Raw genomic sequence first — 20,490 nt, forward strand, 5'->3', positions numbered from 1 at the left:
AGTCTTGGTCCGGCGTCGGTTGCTGTCGCTTCTTCCCTGACATCAGTGCGCCAGGGGTATATATAATGCATCCCACGCCATTTTCTTCAGTTGTTCTTGCCCCAGATGTCAGGTGCCCCCAAAAAGGTGGCCAGTAATTAGTACCAATTTAAAAAAATTTAGCACAAACACAAAATCCCTCCAGCTAAAAGCAAATACATCAGGAAGGTATTGTACAGATTTAGCCAGTTAGGTCAGAGGGGATGGAGGGAGGGTAACCTGGACTGCAGCAGGGTGTACACCCGAACATCTACATTTATGGTAGGTACAAAACTGTACTATGTTCATCGTGTCACCCTGCTGCAGTCATCACACTTGGGTAGAATCTAAGGATGGGTGAAGGAGTCATAGAGGGTTAGAGGGGGCTAGAAAGCCCTGCAGAACTGCAGTGGCGAAGCCATCTCTAGTCTTGGAGTAAAGTGGTAAGTGATAGTGTTTGGTAAAGGTGTGTACTGAACTCCAAGTTGCAGCTTCCAAAATCTCCTTGGTTGGAACCCCCCTGAGGAAGGCTGCAGATGTAGCTGTTGCCCTGGTAGAGTGGGGCCTAATGGTAGCACGAACTGGTTTTCCATGATGGGTATAGCAAAAACGAATGCAATGTCCTATCCATTTGGAAATGGTTTGTTTTGATATAGCCTTCCCTTGTAAAGCTGTAGCATAGGATACAAAGAGCTGGTCAGATTTTCTGAAAACCTTAGTTTTATCCAAGTAGTAACAAAGTTGCCTGTGAATGTCCAAGGAATGCAGGAGTCTTTCTCCTTTGTTCTGTGGATTTGGGAAGAAGGTGGGTAAATGGATGGTTTGATTTAAAGCCACACTGGAAACCACCTTAGGCATGAATGAAGGATTAGTTCATAGAGGAACTCTGTCTTGATGGAAAATGACTTAAACTCTAGGCGTTCGGAACTGCTGCAAAACGCCAAATGATGCTAATACACTTGTGGCAATTCCCTGGATGAACGAATAAACAGCTGATAATTCCAGAATAAGAAAACTTTTATTGCACAAACCAGATTAATCTGGTTTTCTTATTCTGGAATTATCAGCTGTTTATTCGTTCATCCAGGGAATTGCCACAAGTGTATTAGCATCATTTGGCGTTTTGCAGCAGTTCCGAACGCCTAGAGTTTAAGCTGTTTGTGTTTGGCTGCATTTTGGTTCTGTTGATGGAAAATGAGGAAAGGGTCCACTGCCATTAGTGCCTGCAGCTCTGAGACTCTTCTGGCTGAAGTTATTGCTAGCAGCAGGGCAGCCTTCCATGACATAAACTGTAGATCTGCAGAGAAAGCTGGTTCAATGGGAGGTAGCGTAAGTTTTTCCAGAACAAAATTGAGGTCTCATGTTGGTGCAGGTGCTCTCCTGGGGGGCCTAATGTTTTTTGCCCGTCTGAGAAACTGCCTTAGAAGTGGATGTGAAAATAAGGGTGGATCCGTGTTGTAGTGGGCTGACATAGCTGATGCATGGATTTTAATGGAAGAAAAAGAAACTCCTTTGTGCAGCATCTCAGTTAAATACTGTAGGATCTGAGGCATGTGAGGCTGAAGTGTATTTTGGCCTTTAGCTGGTTCCAGGCGCAAAACCTTTTCCATTTGTCCGAGTAGGCCTTTCTGGTGCTGGGCCTCCTAGCTTCCAGAATAACATCCATAACTGCTTGGGAAAGAGGAGCTGGCTGGATGCTTAGGTGATTTGCCATGCAGCCAGATTTAAGGTTTTGAGCTGGCTGTGTAGAATCTGATTTTCTTGCTGTGTGAGCAAATGGGCAATTTGTGGTAAAATCCAATGTGGGCCCTGGGCCATATTCCTTAACAGTGGGTACCAGTGCTGGCGTGGCCAGTCTGGGGCTATGAGTATCAGTCGTGGTCTCTCCTTCCTGACTTTCAGAAGCATCTTTGTGAGGAGAGGCAATGGAGGAAAGGCATATACTGTCAGGTTTTTCCAACTGAATGAGAGTGTGTCCACTTTCCAAGCTTGATGGTGAAGTGTCCTTGTACAAAATTTTGTCAGCTGATGGTTTTGGGGGCTGGCAAACAGGTCTATGTCTGGAAGGTCCCATTTTTGAGTTATCATTGCAAATACTTGTGGATCCAGTTTCCACTCGTGGGGATCCATAATGTTTCTGCTGAGGTTGTCTGCCAATGTGTTCTTTTTTCCTGGCAGGAATTGAGCTTGCAACTGAACTTGGTAAGCCAGTGCTGTGTTCCACAAGATCATTGCTTGCCTGCATAGAGGGTAGGAGTGTGAACCTCCTTGTTTGTTTATGTACCACATTACTGTGGTGTTGTCCGTCCTTATTGTAAGTTGTCCTGGATGTAATAGGTTATTGAAGGCTGTCAGAGCATTCTGTACAGCTAGCATCTCTTTTTCATTGATGTGCAGATTCCTTTGATCTGCAGTCCATATGCCTTGAACGCACTGTCCTGCCATGTGTGCCCCCCCAGGCGTAGTCCGATGCATCTGTTGTCATAGTTTGCCTGGCTGGAGGCAAGGTGAAAGGCTGACCCTTGTTGAGGTGACATGCCTGTGACCACCACAGAAACTCCTGTTGTAGGCAGAGAATGAGAGATATTGTGTCCAAGCTGTGGCTGTGTTGAGACCATACGCTTTTTAGGTACCACTGTAATTTCCTCATATGCAGCTTTACAAATGGTATTAGTAGTATGCAAGATGCCATGAAGCCCAAGGCCTGCAGAATTTTTCTTGAAGGGAGTTGGGTCTTTGTTGCCATTGTTTTGAAATATTGAGTCAGTTGTAGTTGTTTGTCTGGCATCAGATAAGCCTTCTGGGCCGTTGTATTCAAGCTGGCACCCAGGAATGTCATATTTTGTGAGGGTACTAGTTTTGATTCTTTTCGTTTACTGTGTACCCCAGGCAACTTAGAAGATGTTTTACAAAAGCCAGATGTTGTAAGAGGATGTCCTTGTTTTCTGCTTGGATGAGGCAGACGTCCAGGTATGGGTATATTTGAATTCCTCTTTGTCTGCAGTATGCAATTACTGGTGCCAGGCATTTTGTGAAGACCCTGGGTGCAGTGGATAAGCCAAAGGGCAGTGCAGAGAACTGGTAAATGGGTTGAACCTGCAATGAAATGGAGGTATCTTCTGCAACTTCGTCTGATGGGGACATGCAGATATGCCTCCTTGAGGTCCAACGTTACTAGCCATGCTTTCTTGCCCAAGCTGCTTTAGTGTTAGCATCTTGAATTTGGGTACTTGTAAGAAGGTGTTTAGAATTGAAAAGTCCAGAATTGGTCTCCAGGCATTGTCCTTTCTGGGGACTAGAAAGAGTCTCGAGTAAAATCCTTGGCCTTGCTCCCATGTAGGTACCAGTTGAATGGCTCTCATGTCCATGAGAGCTGTAATTTGTTTTTGTGCCTCTGCCCATTGATTTTGTGGCAGGTTTGGCATTCCTCTTTTCATTGGCAAGGTGTGGAAATGGAATCTGTATCCTCATGAAATTATGTCTAGGACCCATTTGTCCTTTGTGACAATGTGCCAGTTGTCTGAAAAAAGTGCGAGTTTTCCTCCCAAGGGAGCTGCCAAGAGTGTTGCTTGGCCAGATGAGGTGTAAATCATTGAGTTTGCCTTCTAGTAGTTTGGGGCCTGTCTTCTCCTCCCCTCTGTGTTGCAGTGCCCCATTGTCGAGGCTTGTATTGGGCTTGTGGTTGTCCTCTGCCTCTTAGACGTCTGTATTTATCCCTCTGTGGTCTGTCAGTAGCTGGAAAGGACCAATTTTTTGTTGGCCAATTTCTGCTGAAGCGAGAGGGCGGTACCTGTAGAAAATCTTTGACTGTCTGCATAGATTTTGCCTTATCCTCCATTTTCTTTAAGACTTCTTCTGCTTTAACTCCAAATATAACATCCTGCTGTAAGGGAGCATCTAAAAGTTTTGCTTTAACATGATCAGGCAGAGTTTGTTCCTTTAACCAAGCATGCCTACGTATAACAGACCCAGTGACAGCTGCTCTGCAGGAAGCCTCCAAAGAATCAAACCCACATTGTAAAGTATGTTTGCCCACCTGTTCAGTTGCATGCAACAGATCCTGCATTTCTTTCAATTCAGACTGTTGAGGGAGTGTGCTCATTTTTTGTCTTAACGGAGACATTAGAAATTGCTGATATTTTAGCATGTGGAATTGGCAATTTAGTGCTTTCATAGCTAGAGTGGCTGAGGTGTAAACCTTTTCCCCCCACCTGTCTAGTGCTCTGGAGTCCCTTTTCAGAGGGTACAGGATTTTTTGCCATAGAAGCCTTAGCCCCTTTGGGACCCTGAGAGATGGTCTCTGGATCAGCAACAGGGCTTTTATAAAGGAATTTGTGGGAGTCAGGCACTCTATAGTATCTGTCTGGTTTGGCTGGAGCAGGAGGCAGAGAATCTGGCTTCAAACTAGATTCTAAGTAAACATCATCCACAATGTCTAAAACTGGGGGGATGGCAAGTGGTCTGTGCTGGGGGAGAAAAAGAAACTCTCTGAGCCTTTTCTTTGAGTCAGAGTAGTCCTGACCTTCCCAGTGAAAATGTTCCCTCATAGTGTGTAAAGTTTCCCCAAAGGAGTAGTCTTCAGGAGGAGAAGCTGAGGGAATAGAATCCTCAGCATCAGAATCTTCATAAGGGGAAAAGGAGTAATCTTGGTCCTCAGAGGAGCCTGAGGAAATAGACACGATCAGAGGAGGCCTAATCTTCCTCTTGTCTAGGCCTTTTGTCGGGTGGGGGTTGGGAACCCCTGATTAAAGAGATCAAATCTTCAGCCATTTTAAGCATCTGTTTCTTAGGCATGGGGCCTTGAACTGGAGACTGAAGTGCAGTCTTTTTTGGTTTAATAGGAGTCTTAAGCTTAGGATACGTTTTTATGGTGAGCGTCGACGGTCTGAAGACGCCTTCAGAAACCGAAGGTGTTTCTGCAGCACCGACATCTCTTTCTGCAAAGTCGTCGGTAGGGGCTAAACAAAATGGCTGCATCGGCCTAGCACTCTCTGCCAAATACTCCGAAGCGGTCTAGGGTTCAAAATCTGCGATAGTCAGGGGCTGTGTCAGAGCCTCACTGAAGACCAGTGAACCGGAGACCTGTCCAGCTGAGGCCTCGAAGTCTGGCTTGGGTCTAGGCTGCCTGTCCTTATCCTTGCGTTTTTTGTGCACGCCGGTAGTCGGTTGCTCCGACGGCATTGTGTAGTTAAATTTTCTACCGAAGTAGTGTCGTGCGAAATCAAAGCGTCTTTTTATAGTACGCTTTTTTAAACCTAGCACAAAAACGACGACCAGTGACGTCGTGGTCTGGGCCTAGGCAAGGTATGCAGTAAGAATAAAAATCCTTATGAGGTATTTGCTTCCCACAAGAAATACAATTGTTAACTTTTTCTGACATCGGTCTGAGACAAGAAAAGTTTCCCCAACAGGGTACTTGGCTTTATTGAAGACTTCGGATCTGAAATTCGACTTTGAAAATCTCAGGAGTCGGCCGACCGACACTTGCGAACTGCTTCTGCTTCGGGCACCGCGCGGCAAGAAAGGCTGGAGAAAATGGCGTCGGATGCATTATACATACCCCTGGCACACTGACGTCAGGGAAGAAGCGACAGCAACCGACACCGGACCAAGACTTTGGAATTCCGGCCGACTGTGGGACCGCCTGACGACAGGATAACCCAAGTGTGATGACTGCGGCAGGGTAACACGATGAACATCAACATGCACGTAGTCATTATTAACCTTTTATCTTTTGACTTCAATTCATTTCTCCTAAATTATTCCTGCATTAAATCTTGGTCAACACAAGACTGTTCCAGATGTCTGTAGTCACCACTATATTTGTGAATTTTCCTTTTTTTCTCCCTTCGCTATGGATTACTTTCCTTATTTCTTTTGTTTATTGGCACATTCAGTTGCTGTCTGATTTTTGTTTACTTCTGGTCTGATTTCTATTCTGGATTGACACCAAAATACTTTGGCTAAATGAACCATAAATGTCATTCTAGACTTCTTTTCCTCATGTTTTAAAGCCTTCACTATGTTTGGATCTGAAGAAGTCAGGAGACGAGCATGCATTCCCACAACTGCAGAACTACATATATCAAATTTGAGGAGGCCCACACCCCCTTCAGAGTGACGAATATACAAGTCATGGTATACAATGATTGGATAAGCATGAAACATTTTTCTTGTATTCTTGCAATATTTTCCAATCCTTTTGGGTCTAATCAATCACTCCAAAACTGCAAGTTAGAAGAGAAAGAGCAAAGTAATTTACTGCTTGGACTTTACTGCAAGATGTCAGGGCAGTTTTCAATATTAGTTTTAGCCTTCTGAAGTACTCCTTACTAAGCTTTATTCTCATTTGTTCATGTTTTATTGCCGACCCTTCATCTGTTGCTAAATATTTATTTACTGCCTGCTGCTGAAGTCCCTTTGTATCATATTCCTGTCCAAGGTGAATATGTTCTCACTACTGCAGCTTTCCTTTTTTAAATGTCACTTTTGCACATTTATCAAGACTAAATGTCATTCTTATATAACCTGAGAAAGCTTTACTTAATTGTATGCGTGCTTCAACTCATTTGTTGAAGTATTCATTCTTAAGTCATCTACAAAAAGTAGATGGGACGTCTTTTAAACAAGGTTGGTTTCTAGGAGCCAAACTGTAATCATGGCCTAATCTGATATTAGCTTAATGTGTTAAGGACAAGACAAAACAGTTGTGGTGGCAAAGAATCACCCGGGAATATCCCCCTTTGAATTTTTATCCCTGGGATAATAATTTGTCATTAGTCATGGCTCAAAGTGGTTTGTTACTGTACTGTAACTGATCACTGTAGGGTATATTTTATAAACCTGTAAGCATTCCTTTAATTATAAATGAGGGAAGCTCTCAATATTTTCTGTAATCTGTGCATGCCACACTTTCCCCTTTTTGCAGCTCTTTTTTATGGCTTTATCTAGCAACACATGATCAATTGGTTCATACAGATTTCTTTTCTGACATTTTTTCTCTAAATGACTATAAAGTCTGTCTGCATCATTTCCACTATTTAATATGCACATCGTCAGAAGGCATGTTATTGGTCTACAGTTCTCAGGATGGCTTGCAGGTTCACTCAACGTTTTTCCTGTAGTTAACCAGGTTAATATCTGGGATGTACATACAAGTAATTCTTACTCAGGGCTAAATATCTGTGTAAAAATGTTATTATCTTTAGCCAGAAGTTTGGTGCTACATCTCAGCCTGGGGTTTTACAGTTAGGAATTTTTTTTTTTCATTTTTGCCTCAATGTCTCTGGCTGTTACCTCAGTCTATTTCACATCTTTTACATTACAGCACCTCCCTGGCTATTCAATCTGCTTCACATGTTCTACATTAGAGTGCCTTTCTGTTTCTTTTAATTTTTCTACCCATTCAGCATCTTTGTTACGTTCAACAGGATCTTCATAAAAATTTCTCCAAAAGGTGTCCATTTCTTCTTTCTTGGTGGTGGTTCTATTCCTTTTGCTTTGTTACCTAGTTTTGTATGAAACTTATTTGGGTCACCAATGAATTTGTTACTTTGTGTCTTGCCTTTATATTTATCTGCATACCTTGTAAGTGTTTCTGCTTGTGCTCATATATTTTATTACTGGAAATAACATATAATAAAATCTAGTTTATTTTGATACTGTGTATTGCTTTTACCACGTGTCTTTCTAAGGGTTTTTGTTGACCTTTTCCCTTTTCTGCATTCTTCTTATGTGATGCTTCTTGTTTTAGTTGCTTTATAGTCTTGCTCTATCCACAGGTTTCCATGGCGACATTCTACTTATTCCCTTCCTTCCTTTTCCTTTGTTGCTCTACATTTTTGTAGTAACAGTTTTAGTTTAGCTGCACAATAGAACAGGCTATTTATTCCTGTTATATCACGAGTTTCCCTTGCTGTGTTCATCTGTTTTACTCATTTTCAGACCTTTTGGGTTTTATTTACTTTTTGTAATTTAGTTCGGTCTCATATCATAATATATCCATCCATCCCTATTAAGTTAAGCAGGTTTTCCCTTATATCATTTTCTTCTGCACTTAAAGCAGCTTCTTTTCCATTTCCTGTGAGTCTTCCAAAGAAGATTCCAAATCACCATCCTGTAAAAACTAAAAAACTCCAGCCAAGTTAGAACTTCCAATGAGTGACCTCTCAAACCTCTTGTATTAGTGGCACATTGGATATATGCAAATTACCCTTGTGAACATCTTGTGGCATAACCTCTTCAAATCCACCCTGCTCCATCTGATGGGTCTAAATTCTGTCAACGAAATACTATTACAGCTAATGCTGTTTCGCCGACACATATAGACCGAAATCTTAAAAGAGAGAAACCTCAGTTCACCAATTTTTTCCCATGGAAAAAAATTGGTGAACCAACAAAACACAACATACAACTTAAAACATTACAAAGTGGGGGGCTTTTCCCTCCACACACCCCAATGTGGGGGGGGGCTGTGACGCCCCACCCCTAACTAAATATACTAACTCGAGATTACACCACAGTCGGGTAAAGGGCAATGTCACTGTTCAGGTCAAGCGATTTCTTTCCCCGGGAAAGAAATTGCTGACCCGAGCTTTCGCACTTTTCCGATTTTGATCTATATGTGTCGATGAAATGGCATTCGCTGTAATGCCATTTCAATGACATGATACAGACCCCATCTCATAGTCCTCCATAAGAGGACTCGTTGGCCCATCATGCTGTAACATTACCTTCGTCAGAGTTGCACTGTATCCCACTCCTTCCCTTGCTGAGCAACTTGAACTGGACATTTACATAGGTCTCCTAAAGAAGGAGGCAGAGCATCACCATTTGGCAATTCTCCTCCCAGTTCGCCTGCTGCTCCTTAATCAGAAGGCCCATTGTTCCATCATGTTCCAGCACTACCTGTGTTGAAGTCTCCTAACTAAATCAAAGTCACAAATAGTCCATCACTTCAGTTTTTATTTGTTTAATCTCTACCTTACAAATCCTGTTTTGTTTTACATTCCCTTGTCATATTTTTTGTATTGTGAAATTTTCCATTTCCAGATGCCCTTTTCTGTATTTCTCTTCAAATATCTTTGGAGCTCATTTTTGTATTGATCAGTTTGACTTTCTACTTTGCATAAATATTGCAACATACCAGATACCTTTTTCTTTCCCATGTTCATATTTTTTATATGCCCTTTCTTTTTTATTTTCTGCAAGTCTTTTGGGTTTGTAATACCATGATGGGAACAGACCCCATTCCTAAGTCAAAATATGATTAAAGTTCAAGAAATTAGTACTGTTTCAATCTTTGATGTTAGCCAAAAGTGCTCTTTGCAGCACCCTTTCCCTTTTATAATTTCTCCAAATCTATTGGCTTTTTAATACTATTATGGGAATGGACCCCATTCCTAAGTCAAAGTATGATTAAAGTTCACAAAATTAGCATTGTTTCAATCTTTGATGTCAGCTAGAAGTGCTATTTGCAGCACCCACAGTGTGGCCAGTAATGACTCCCTCTGTAATTTGTATGGAGTTACATGTATTGGTAACATATCTAAGCACGATTCTAAATACCTTTTTAAAGATCCGTTGCTCCTACTACTACTGGAACTGTCTGGGTATCTTTCTTCCACATTACCTTCATTTCTGCCTGCAAATCTTGGTACTTTATAACTTTGCCTCTCTCTGTACGTAAGACACTATAGTCACTGGGTGTAGCGATTTCAATTATCAGAGCTACTTTTCTTTTTGTGGACTACTACATCTGTTTTTTTTTTTCATCTATTTTTTGAACTGTTTATATTGGGTGATCCCATGTGATGTAGACTTCATCATTTTCTATGACGCTTTGTGGCTCATGTTTCCAGTGCTTTTCAGCTACTTCAGTATTATTATGTTTGCACAATCCGCAATGCAACAGTTTGTCACATTATTATGCCTTTCAGTATACAGTACTTCTGCCATCAGTATATCACAACCAGCAACACGATGTGCAACGGTTTCTAATTCCGTTTTATAAAACCTGCATTTGTCTGTTTCTCCCACATGTTCAATGGACTTTGTAAACCAATGTGTACACAGTCCACTGTCTTAAGCTGCCAATATTAGCCTTTCATTTTTTGGCTTAAATTCACCTCTCCTTAACTATTACTGCATCCGATCCTGATCAACATGAGGTTGCTCCAACAATTTCCTGTAATTGCAACTATATGCATTTTCCACATTTCTTCCCTTCTCATCTGATCCTTCACCTTATATTTTTTCTTTTGTTTTTCGCACATTCAGTTGTCACCTGATTTTTATCTACTTCTGGTTTGATTTCCATTCCTGGTTGATGCCGATATGCTTCTGCTATACTAAGCAGGGAAGTCATCTTAGACGTTTTCTCCTCATGTTTCAAAACTTTATGTTTGGGGCTTGTAAGGTCAGCAGATATGTATGCAGTCCCACTATTGCAAATCTATACATGTAATCAATTTCAAGGAGGCCCATACCTCCTTCAGAATGGGAAATATATAGTCTTGGTATGTACTGATTTGTATAAATCATCTGATGAGCATGAAACATCCTTGTTTTCCTGTCCAAACTATTCAACATTTTTTGGGGCCAATCACTCACTCCAAAAACTGTTAAGCCAAGACAGGAAGAGCAAATTGGTTTATAGCTTGGACTTTGTTCTTAGAAGTCAATGCTGTTTTTATTAATAATTTAAACCTTCTAAAATATTATTTAGAGAGTTTTATTCACATTTCTTCATATTTTATTGTTCAGCCTTCATCAGCTCCCAAATATGTACACACTCCCTCTTGCTCAGGTTCTTTTATATCACATATACCACGGTAGACACTTTGATGCACTGTCAGACTTATTTCTTATAAAACCTTTGCCACATGTGGTGCATGTACACTACCGACTGTGGACTCTTTGATGCACTGTTAGGCTTCGCTTCTCTGTAAAACTCCTGTCACATGTGTCACATTTATAAGGTGCCTGCTCATTATGTATAAACTGATGACGTATCATTTTACTTTTCTGTGTAAAACTCTTGTCACACACTGTGCATTTATAGGGCTTTTGCTCACCATGGATATACATATGTGTTCTCACATGACTCCTTCGTGTAAAACTCTTGTCACACACTGTGCATTTATAGGGTTTTTGCCCACCATGGATATACATATGTGCTGTCATTTGACTCCTTCGTGTAAAACTCTTGTCACACACTGTGCATCTATAGGGTTTTTGCCCACCATGGATATACATATGTGCTGTCATTTCACTCCTTTGTATAAAACTCTTGCCACACACTGTGCACTTATAGGGTTTTTGCCCACCATGGGTATAGATATGTCTTGTCATGTCATTCTTCCGTGTAAAACTCTTATTACACAGTGGGCATTTATAGGGTTTTTGCCCACCATGGATATACATATGTGTTGTCATGTGACACCTCTGTGTAAAACTCTTTTCACATACTGTGCATTTATGGGGTTTTTGCCCACCATGCGCATACATATGTCTTACCATGTGACACCTCTCTATAAAACTCTTGTCACACATTGTGCATTTATAGGGTTTTTGCCCACCATGGGTATACATATGTCTTGTCATGTCATTCTTCCGTGTAAAACTCTTATTACACAGTGGGCATTTATAGGGTTTTTGCCCGCCATGGACATACATATGTGTTGTCATGTAAGTCTTCCGTGTAAAACTCTTGTCACACACTGTGCATTTATAGGGTTTTTGCCCACCATGGGTATCCATATGCCTTGTCATGTCATTCCTCTGTGCAAAACTCCTGTCACACAGTGCGCATTTATAGGGTTTTTGCCCAGCATGGACATACATATGTAATGTCATGTGATACCTCCGTGTAAAACTCTTGTCACAGATTGGGCATTTATAGGGTTTTTGTCCATCATGGATATACATATGTGCTGTCATCTGATACCTCTGTGTAAACTCCTGTCACATACTGGACATTTATAGGGCTTCTGTCCAGCATGAGTGTCTGATGAGTTACCATGCTACTTCTGTATCTAAAGCTCTTGTCACATATGGTGCATTGATATGGTTTTTGTCTACCATGGGCATACATATGTCTTGTCATTGCATTCCTCTGTGCAAAACCCCTGCCACACACTGGGCATTTATAGGGTTTTTGCCCACCATGGACATACATATGGGCTGTCATACAAGTCATTTGTGTAAAACACATGTCACACATTGGGCATTTATAGGGTTTTTGCCCACCATGAATATACATATGTGTTGTCATTTGATACTTCTGTGTAAAGCTCTTGTCACACATGGTGCATTGATATGGTTTCTGACCAGTGTGGATTCTCTGGTGACTTAACAGTGACTCTCTGTACACAAAGTTTTTGCCACACATACTGCATTTATAGGGTTTTTCAACAGTGTGGGTGCTCTGAAGACTTACTACAGTCCTTTCGTAGTAAAAACTCTCATCACACTCTGGGCATCTGTATGGTTTCATTGCACTGTGGATGCTCTGGTGAGCCACAAAGTGATACTTCTGTGCAAAGCTCTTGCCACAGATTATGAATGGATATGGTTTCTTCTCCATGTGAGTACTCTGATGACGTCTCATGTGGTTTGTGTTACTAAAACTCTTGTCACACATACTACATGTGTATGGCTTTTGCCCAGTGTGATTTAAAATAGTGACTTTGTATCTACAACTTTTATCACATGTAGTACCTTCGTAGGGTTTCTGCTTTTGTTTAATTTCTTCAAAGTGTTTACGTTTTTTAATATCTTGAGAGATCACACCCTGAATATTGTGATGCTTTGCTATGCTATCCTTTCCTGTAAAACTTTTGCCACATTTGTATAGTTTCTGTCTATTGCCAATAGTCTTAAGCACTGCCAAATGATTAGGGATCAAGTCCATGTGATGTGTGGCATATTTATATAGTCTTTTCTCACTGTGGGGAAACTGGTCTTTTTTCATGTTAGACTTCAAAGTAAAACTTTTGTCATACACTTTGCATTTAAATGGCGGCTGCCCAGTACGAATAATCTTGCTTACTCCTCCATTTTGTTGGTCTGTAAAACCCTTGCCATTTGTGGCACATTTATGTAGTTTCTTTCCATTGAGCACTTGCTCATTTGGTGCCAAGCTCTTCTGTTTTTCCCATCTGTGACTAACTTGATCAGTTAAGTTGTTACTACAAAATGTTACATTGTTGCTGTGATTAGGCCAGCTGCATGGCGTTTCCCCTGCTTTAGTTTGCAGATGCATTTCTTGTTCAGTTGTTTTGATAAACCTCTCACTACTTTCCTTAGGGTTATCAGTTCTGGTTTCCGACTGCAGTGCATCTTGTCTCATGACTGACATCTTGTCTGGAAGAAGTGTGTCACATTCAGAATCCTGGTGTCTTCCATGGTTTGATTGCAGACCCCGGATCTCACAGAAATTTCCACTCCTGATGACTTAAAAGGAAAAAAAAAAAGCTTGATTACAATGACTCACAGTAGTGAAGACTTACCTTATTTAAGGATTCACAGTCTGAACAGTATATTACTAAACCTGCAGACATTTTTAATTTAATACTATAATAAAATAACCATTGCCAAGAATTTCAAATAGGTGCTAGCTTATGTCTGATGTCATTAGACATCTCTGAATTCTCTGCAAAATGCACAATAGGTTCCTATGTATATACTAGGCTGATAGTCACTAAAGCCTTTATAAGCCTAGCAGTGCAACCCAACCCAATTGTGTCCGCATTTGTCTTGGGTGTTTATTAGGAGGGGTATATTAGGAAGTTTCTAGAGCTTATATGGAAATGTATGTTACACAGGAAGGGGCAGACCCAGGGTGTATTTTTGTTTTCCCATCCATTGATCAAGGTTATGCTTAAATAGGGTTAAGGATGGACTCTAGATGTGGACAAAATCCTCACAGCCACCACAGTTTCACATATGGGCATCACTAGCACTCATACACTTAAAAGTCTCCACTGGGACTAGAAACAAGTCAGACTTATTACAGAATGAGAAGAAAAGTACAGTTTTGTACCTACCATAAATGTAGATGTTCGAGTGTATACCCTGCTGCAGTCATCACACTTGGGTTATCCTGCCGTCAAGTGTCCCATGAGTCAGCCAGAATTCCAAAGTCTTGGTCCGGCGTCGGTTGCTGTCGCTTCTTCTCTGACGTCAGAGCACTAGGGTTATATCAGAGGCATCCGATGCCATTTTCTTCAGTTTTTTTATATATATATATATATATATATATATATATATATATATATATAGCTATCTTGAAAGAAAAAAGTAAAACAAAACCCTTAGGCACAAGCGAATACACCACAGAGGTTGTACAGAAAGTTCAGCTAGTTTTAGAGGGGATGGACTGCAGCAGGGTATACACACTCGAACATCTACATTTATGGTAGGTACAAAACTGTACTATGTTCATCGTGTTACCCTGCTGCAGTCATCACACTTGGATAGAATCCCAAAGCTAAGGATAGGCGGAGGAATCAAACAGGGTTAGAGGGGGCTAGAAGGCCCTGCAAAACTTCAGTGGCGAAGCCCGCCCTGGTCTTAGAGTAAAGTGGTAAGTGATAATGATTGGTGAAGGTGTGTACTGAACTCCAAGTTGCAGCTTCCAGAATATCCTTGTTTGGTACCTCCCTGAGTAAGGCTGTAGATGTAGCTGCTGCCCTGATAGAGTGGGGCCTTATGGTAGCAGGAACTGGTTTTCCATGGTGGGTGTAGCAAAAACGTAGTCAATGTCCTATCCATTTGGAAATGGTTTGTTTTGAGATAGCCTTTCCTTGTGATGCTGTTGCATAGGATACAAGAAGCTGGTCAGTTTTTCTGAAAACCTTAGTTTTATCCAAGTAGTAACGTAGCTGTCTGTGAATGTCCAAGGAGAATGCAGGAGTCTTTCTCCTTTGTTCGTGGATTTGGAAAGAAGGTGGGTAAATGGATGGTTTGATTTAGGGCCACACTGGATACCACCTTAGGCATAAAGGAGGGGGTTAGTTCGTAGAGAAACCCTGTCTTGATGAAAAATGAGGAAAGGCTCTACTGCCATTAGTGCCTGAAGCTCTGAGACTCTTCTAGCTGAAGTTATTGCTAGCAGCAGGGCAGTCTTGCATGATATAAACTTTAGGTCAGCTGAGAAAGCTGGTTCAAAAGGAGGTAGCGTGAGTTTTTCCAGAACAAAATTGAGGTCCCAAGTAAGTGTTGCTGCTCTCCTGGGAGGCCTAATGTTCTTGGCCCCTCTGAGAAACTGCCTTAAGAGTGGATGTGAAAATAAGGGAGGATCCATGTTGTAGTGAGCAGAAATAGCTGAGGCGTGGATTTTAATAGATGAAAAAGAAAGCCCTTTTTGTAACATCTCAGTTAGATATTGCAGAATCTGAGGTATGTCAGGCTGAAGGGTATTTTGGCCTTTAGCTTGGTTCCAGGCGCAAAACATTTTCCATTTGTCTGAGTAGGCTTTCCGGGTGCTGGGCCTCCTGGCCTCCAGAATAACTTCCATAACAGCTTGTGAGAGAGGAGCTGGCTGGTTGCCTAGGTGATTTGCCTTGCAGCCAAGTTTAAGGTTTTGAGCTGGCTGTGTAGAATCTGATTGTCTTGCTGTGTGACCAGGTGGGTAATTTGTGAATCCATGGTGGGCCATATTCCTTAATAGTGGGTACCAGTGTTGGAGTGGCCAGTCTGGAGCAATGAGTATCATTCAGGGTCTCTCCATCCTGACTTTCAGTAGCACCTTTGTGAGAAGGGGTAGTGGAGGAAAGGCATATACTGTTAGCATTTTCCAAATGAATGAGAGTGTGTCCACTTTCCAAGCTTGTTGGTGAAAGGTCCTTGTGCAAAACCTTGTTAGCTGATAGTTCTGAGGGCTGGCAAACAGGTCTATGTCTGGGAGCCCCCACTTTTGAGTTATCATTGCGAATACTTGTGGATCCAGTTTACATTCGTGGGGATCCATGATGTTTCTGCTTAGGTCATCTGCCAATATGTTCTTTTTTCCTGGCAGGAATTGAGCTTGTAATTGAACTTGGTAAGCCAGTGCTGTGTTCCACAAGGTCATTGTTTGCCTGCATAGAGGGTAGGAGTGTGTGCCCCCTTGTTTGTTTATGTACCACATTACTGCGGTGTTGTCTGTCCTTATGATAAACTGTCCTGGATGCAAGAGGTCCTTGAAGGCTGTCATAGCATTTTGTACAGCTAGCATTTCTTTTTGATTGATGTGCAGATTCCTTTGATCTGCTGTCCATAAGCCTTGAACGCACCGTCCTGCCATGTGTGCCCCCCAGGCATAGTCCGATGCATCTGTTGTCATAGTTTGCCTGGCTAGGAGTAGGGGGAAAGGCTGACCCTTGTTGAGGTGACAAGCCTGTGACCATCATAGAAACTCCTGTTGAAGGCAGGGAATGAGAGTTATCATTGTTTCCAAGCTGTGACTGTGTTGAGTCCATACGCTTTTTAGGTACCATTGTAATTTCCTCATATGCAGTTTTGCAAATGATATTAGTAGTATGCAAGATGCCATGAAGCCCAAGGCCTGCAGAATTTTTCTTGCAGGGAGTTGGGTCTTTGTTGCCATTGTTCTGAAGTATTGAGTTAATTGTAGTTGTTGTCTGGCATCAGATAAACCATCTGGGCCGTTGTATTCAAGCTGGCACCCAGGAATGTCACAGTTTGTGAGGGCACTAGTTTTGATTTCTGTTCATTTACTGTGTACCCTAGGCAACTTAGAAGATGTCTTACAAAAGCCAGGTGTTGTAAGAGAATGTCCTTGCTTTCTGCTTGTATGAGACAGTCGTCCAGGTATGGGTATATTTGAATTCCCCTCTGTCTGCAGTATGCAATTACTGGTGCCAGGCATTTTGTGAAGACCCTGGGTGCAGTAGATAAGCCAAAGGGCAGTGCAGAGAATTGGTAATGGGTTGAACCTGCAATGAAACGGAGGTATCTTCTGCAATTTTGTCTGATAGGGACATGCAGGTATGCCTCCTTGAGGTCCAACGTTACTAGCCAAGCTTTCTTGCCAAACATGGGAAGAAGCTGTTGTAGTGTTAGCATCTTGAATTTGGGTACTTGCAAGAAAGTGTTTAAAATTGAAAGGTCCAGAATGGGTCTCCAAGCATTGTCCTTTCTGGGGACTAGAAAGAGCCTTGAGTAAAATCCTTGGCCTTGCTCCTGTGTAGGTACCAGTTGGATGGCTTTCATGTCCATGAGAGCTGTAATTTGTTTTTGTGCCTCTGCCCATTGATTTTGTGGCAGGTTTGGCATTCCTTTTATCCTTGGCAAGGTGTGGAAATGGAATCTGTATCCGTGTGAGATAATGTCTAGCACCCATTTGTCCTTTGTGACGATGCGCCAGTTGTCTGCAAAAAGTGTTAATTTTCCTCCCAAGGGAGCTGCCAAGAGGGTTTTGCTTGGCAGTTTGATGTTTAAGTCATTGTGTTTGCCTTCTAGTGGTTTGGGACCGGTCTTCTCCTCCCTTCTGTGTTGAAGAGCCCCATTGGCGAGGTTTGTAAGGGATTTGAGCTTGGCCTCTGCCCCTTGGGCGCCTGTATTTACCTCTCTGTGGCCTGTCAGAAGCTGGAAAGGACCAATTTTTTGTTGGCCAATTTCTGCTGAAGCGTGGGAGCTATACCTGTAAGAAATCTTTGACCGTCTGCATAGATTTTGCCTTATCCTCCATTTTCTTTAAAACCTCCTCTGCTTTAAATCCAAATAAAACATCCTGCTGTAGGGGCGCATCCAGTAACTTTGCTTTAAAATGATCAGGCAGAGATTATTCCTTTAACCAAGCATGCCTACGTTATCACAGACCCAGTAACAGCTGCTCTGGAGGAAGCTTCCAAGGCATCAAAACCACATTGTAAAGTATGTTTGCCCACCTGTTCAGCTGCATGCAACAGATATTGCATTTCTTTCAGTTCAGACAGTTGAGGGAGCGTGCCCATCTTTTGTTTTATTTAAGCATGTGAAATTGACAATTTAATGCTCTCATAGCTAGAGTAGTAGAGGTGTAAACCTTCTTCCCCCACCTATCTAGTGCTCTGGAGTCCCTTTCCGAAGGTACAGGATTTTTAGCCATAGAAGCCTTAGCCCCTTTGGGACCCTGGGAGATGGTCTCTGGATCAGCAGCAGGGCTTTTGTAAAGGAATTTGTGAGAGTCAGGCACTCTCTATAGTATCTATCTGGTTTGGCTGGAGCAGGAGGCAGAGAATCTGGATTTAAACTAGATTCTATGAAAAAATCATCTACTATGTCCAAAACAGAGGGGATAGCAAGAGTTCTGTGCTGGGGAAGTAAAAGAAACTCCCGGAGCCTTTTCTTTGAGTCAGAGTAGTCCTGACCTTCCCAGTGGAAATGTTCCCTCCCAGGGTCCCAAAGGAGTAGTCTTCAGGGGGAGAAGCTGAGGGAATTGAGTCTTCAGCATCAGAATCTTCATAAGGGGGAAAGGAGCAATCCTGTTCTTCAGAGGAGCCTGAGGAAACAGACACCTGATCAGAGGAGGCAAAATCCTCCTCGTGTCTAGGCCTTTTGTCGGGGGGGGGGGGTTGGGAACCCCTGATCAAAGAAATCAAATCTTCAGCCATTTTAAGCATCTGTTTCTTAGGCATAGGGCCTTGACTTGGAGACTGAAGTGTAGGCTTTTTTGGTTTTAGAGGAGTCTTAAGTTTAGCATAAGATTTAATGGTGAGGGTAGTCAGTCTGAAGACACCTTCAGAAACTGAAGGTGTTTCTGCAGCACCGGCTTCCCCTACTGCGATGTCGTCAGTTGGGCCTAAGGAAAAAGGCTGCGTCGGCCTAGAAATCTCTGCTGGGGGATCCAATGCAGCCTGGGGATCCAATTCAGCGGTAGCCAGGGGCTGCGTAGGCGCCTCACTGAAAACCGGAGAACCGGCGACCGGGCCAGCCGAGGCCTCGGAGTCCGGCTTGGATCTAGGCTGCCTGTCCCTATCCTTGCATTTTTTATGCACGCCAGTAGTCGGTTGCTCCGACGGCATAGTGTAATTACATTTTCTACCGAAGTAGTGTGCGAAATCAAAGCGACGCTTTATAGTTCGCTTATTGAACCTAGCACAAAACCGACAGCCAGTGACGTCGTGGTCTGGGCCTAGGCAAGGTATACAAAAAGAATGAAAGTCCTTATGAGGTATTTGCTTCCCACAAGAAATGCAACTGTTAACTTTTTATGACATCGGACTGAGGCAAGAAAAGGTTCCCCAGCTTTGAAGACTTCGGACTGAAACTCGATTCGAAAATCTCAGGTGTCGGCCGACCGGCACTTGCGAACTGCTTCTGCTTCGGGCACCACGCGGCAAGAAAGACTGAAGAAAATGGCGTCGGATGCCTCTGATATAACCCTGGCGCTCTGATGTCAGGGAAGAAGCGACAGCAACCGACGTCAGACCAAGACTTTGGAATTCTGGCCGACTGCGGGACTGCCTGATGGCAGGATAACCCAAGTGTGATGACTGCAGCAGGGTAACACGATGAACATCAGTATTAGCTTAAATTTCAACAGTTTCTTACATGGTAGCTTTAAAGGACTCTCAATCAAGTTAGCGACAAGATATACCTAGGGCACAAATAAATGTCACACTCAGTTTGACATCATTTGCAAATAGGAGGTATAAGACTTTGCAGTCCAGTTGTTTTATTTAGCTGCAGTACACTTTTAATATATACAACAACCTCATTGCTGACAATGATAAAATGCATTTGTATGATACTGATACTACTAAGTACACAAGCAGAAACAACTGAATTCAAGGTTTTTATCTTAAGTGTGATAGACATTTCTGTGCATTTAAAGTGTTTTTTTTTTTATTGTATCCGCTTTATTTTCTGAAAAAAAAAATACTTGTTTTCCTGCCTATCTAAGCTAGTATAGTCCAGTTTTCAGGCTAGTGCTGAATTCAGGGCTGTGTTACAAGTTTCTGAGTTGCTCATAGTTTCTCTGTTCACTGTGACAGAGGGAGCTTTGAGCAGCCTATCTGTCCCAGGAGGAGTGGTTTCAGCCCAGAAATTAGTAGTTTATTGGCCATTTTGGGCTAATTTCTATCTCTCTCATTTCCCTGCTATAAAACCCGCATTTGCGTGGTTTTGCGCACCGGGCAGCACTGGTTAGCTAGGGTCTAACTATTCCCTGCTCCACAAAGCCGACTCTTCAATTTTTCCCTTGGAACTAGACAAACTTTCAACTTAAGCACTCGAACCATTCACTTCTCATCCCAGCACTTGCTCAAAATTCATAGCAAGCACTAATAAACCTTAGCACTAGACCCCCCCATACTGTAGAGAAGGACCAGGCTTCTCTATTCGAACTTACCAGCCAATCAGTAAAACAGTTCACTGTACCTATCCAGGCATGTCCAAAGGGCAGTTTCAGGTGTACTCTGTGGTCCAACTGGTGAATCTGGGCATTCTGCGTCAATGTTACAATTGCCTCATGTACACAGACAG

General features: G+C 42.3%; 2 protein-coding genes across 2 annotated transcripts in view; both read right to left on the reverse strand.

The window, feature by feature from the left end:
- Positions 1 to 10,550: 10,550 nt before the first annotated feature.
- Positions 10,551 to 11,874, reverse strand: LOC122798786 (zinc finger protein 160-like). Its single transcript, XM_044067895.1, has one exon. It carries the CDS (start codon positions 11,872 to 11,874, stop codon positions 10,918 to 10,920), a length of 957 nt encoding a protein of 318 aa, XP_043923830.1. The 3' UTR covers positions 10,551 to 10,917.
- Positions 11,875 to 11,927: 53 nt separating this feature from the next.
- The window catches only part of LOC122798785 (zinc finger protein 883-like), a 314,532-nt gene continuing 305,969 nt past the window's right edge, over positions 11,928 to 20,490 (reverse strand). The window contains exon 4 of the mRNA XM_044067894.1: positions 11,928 to 13,473. Coding sequence (XP_043923829.1) covers positions 11,933 to 13,473 — 1,541 coding nt within the window. The 3' untranslated portion in view covers positions 11,928 to 11,932. The remainder of the gene's footprint in view (positions 13,474 to 20,490) is intronic.

This window comes from Protopterus annectens, chromosome 3.part1 (assembly GCF_019279795.1).
Source record: "Protopterus annectens isolate FY-2018-M chromosome 3.part1, PAN1.0, whole genome shotgun sequence".
Classification (NCBI taxonomy): Eukaryota; Metazoa; Chordata; order Ceratodontiformes; family Protopteridae; genus Protopterus; species Protopterus annectens.

Bases quoted from the DNA above. Each gene is read 5' to 3' on its own strand.
- LOC122798786 (XM_044067895.1), bottom strand. From the start codon at position 11,874: ATGACATTACATATGTATGTCCATGCTGGGCAAAAACCCTATAAATGC.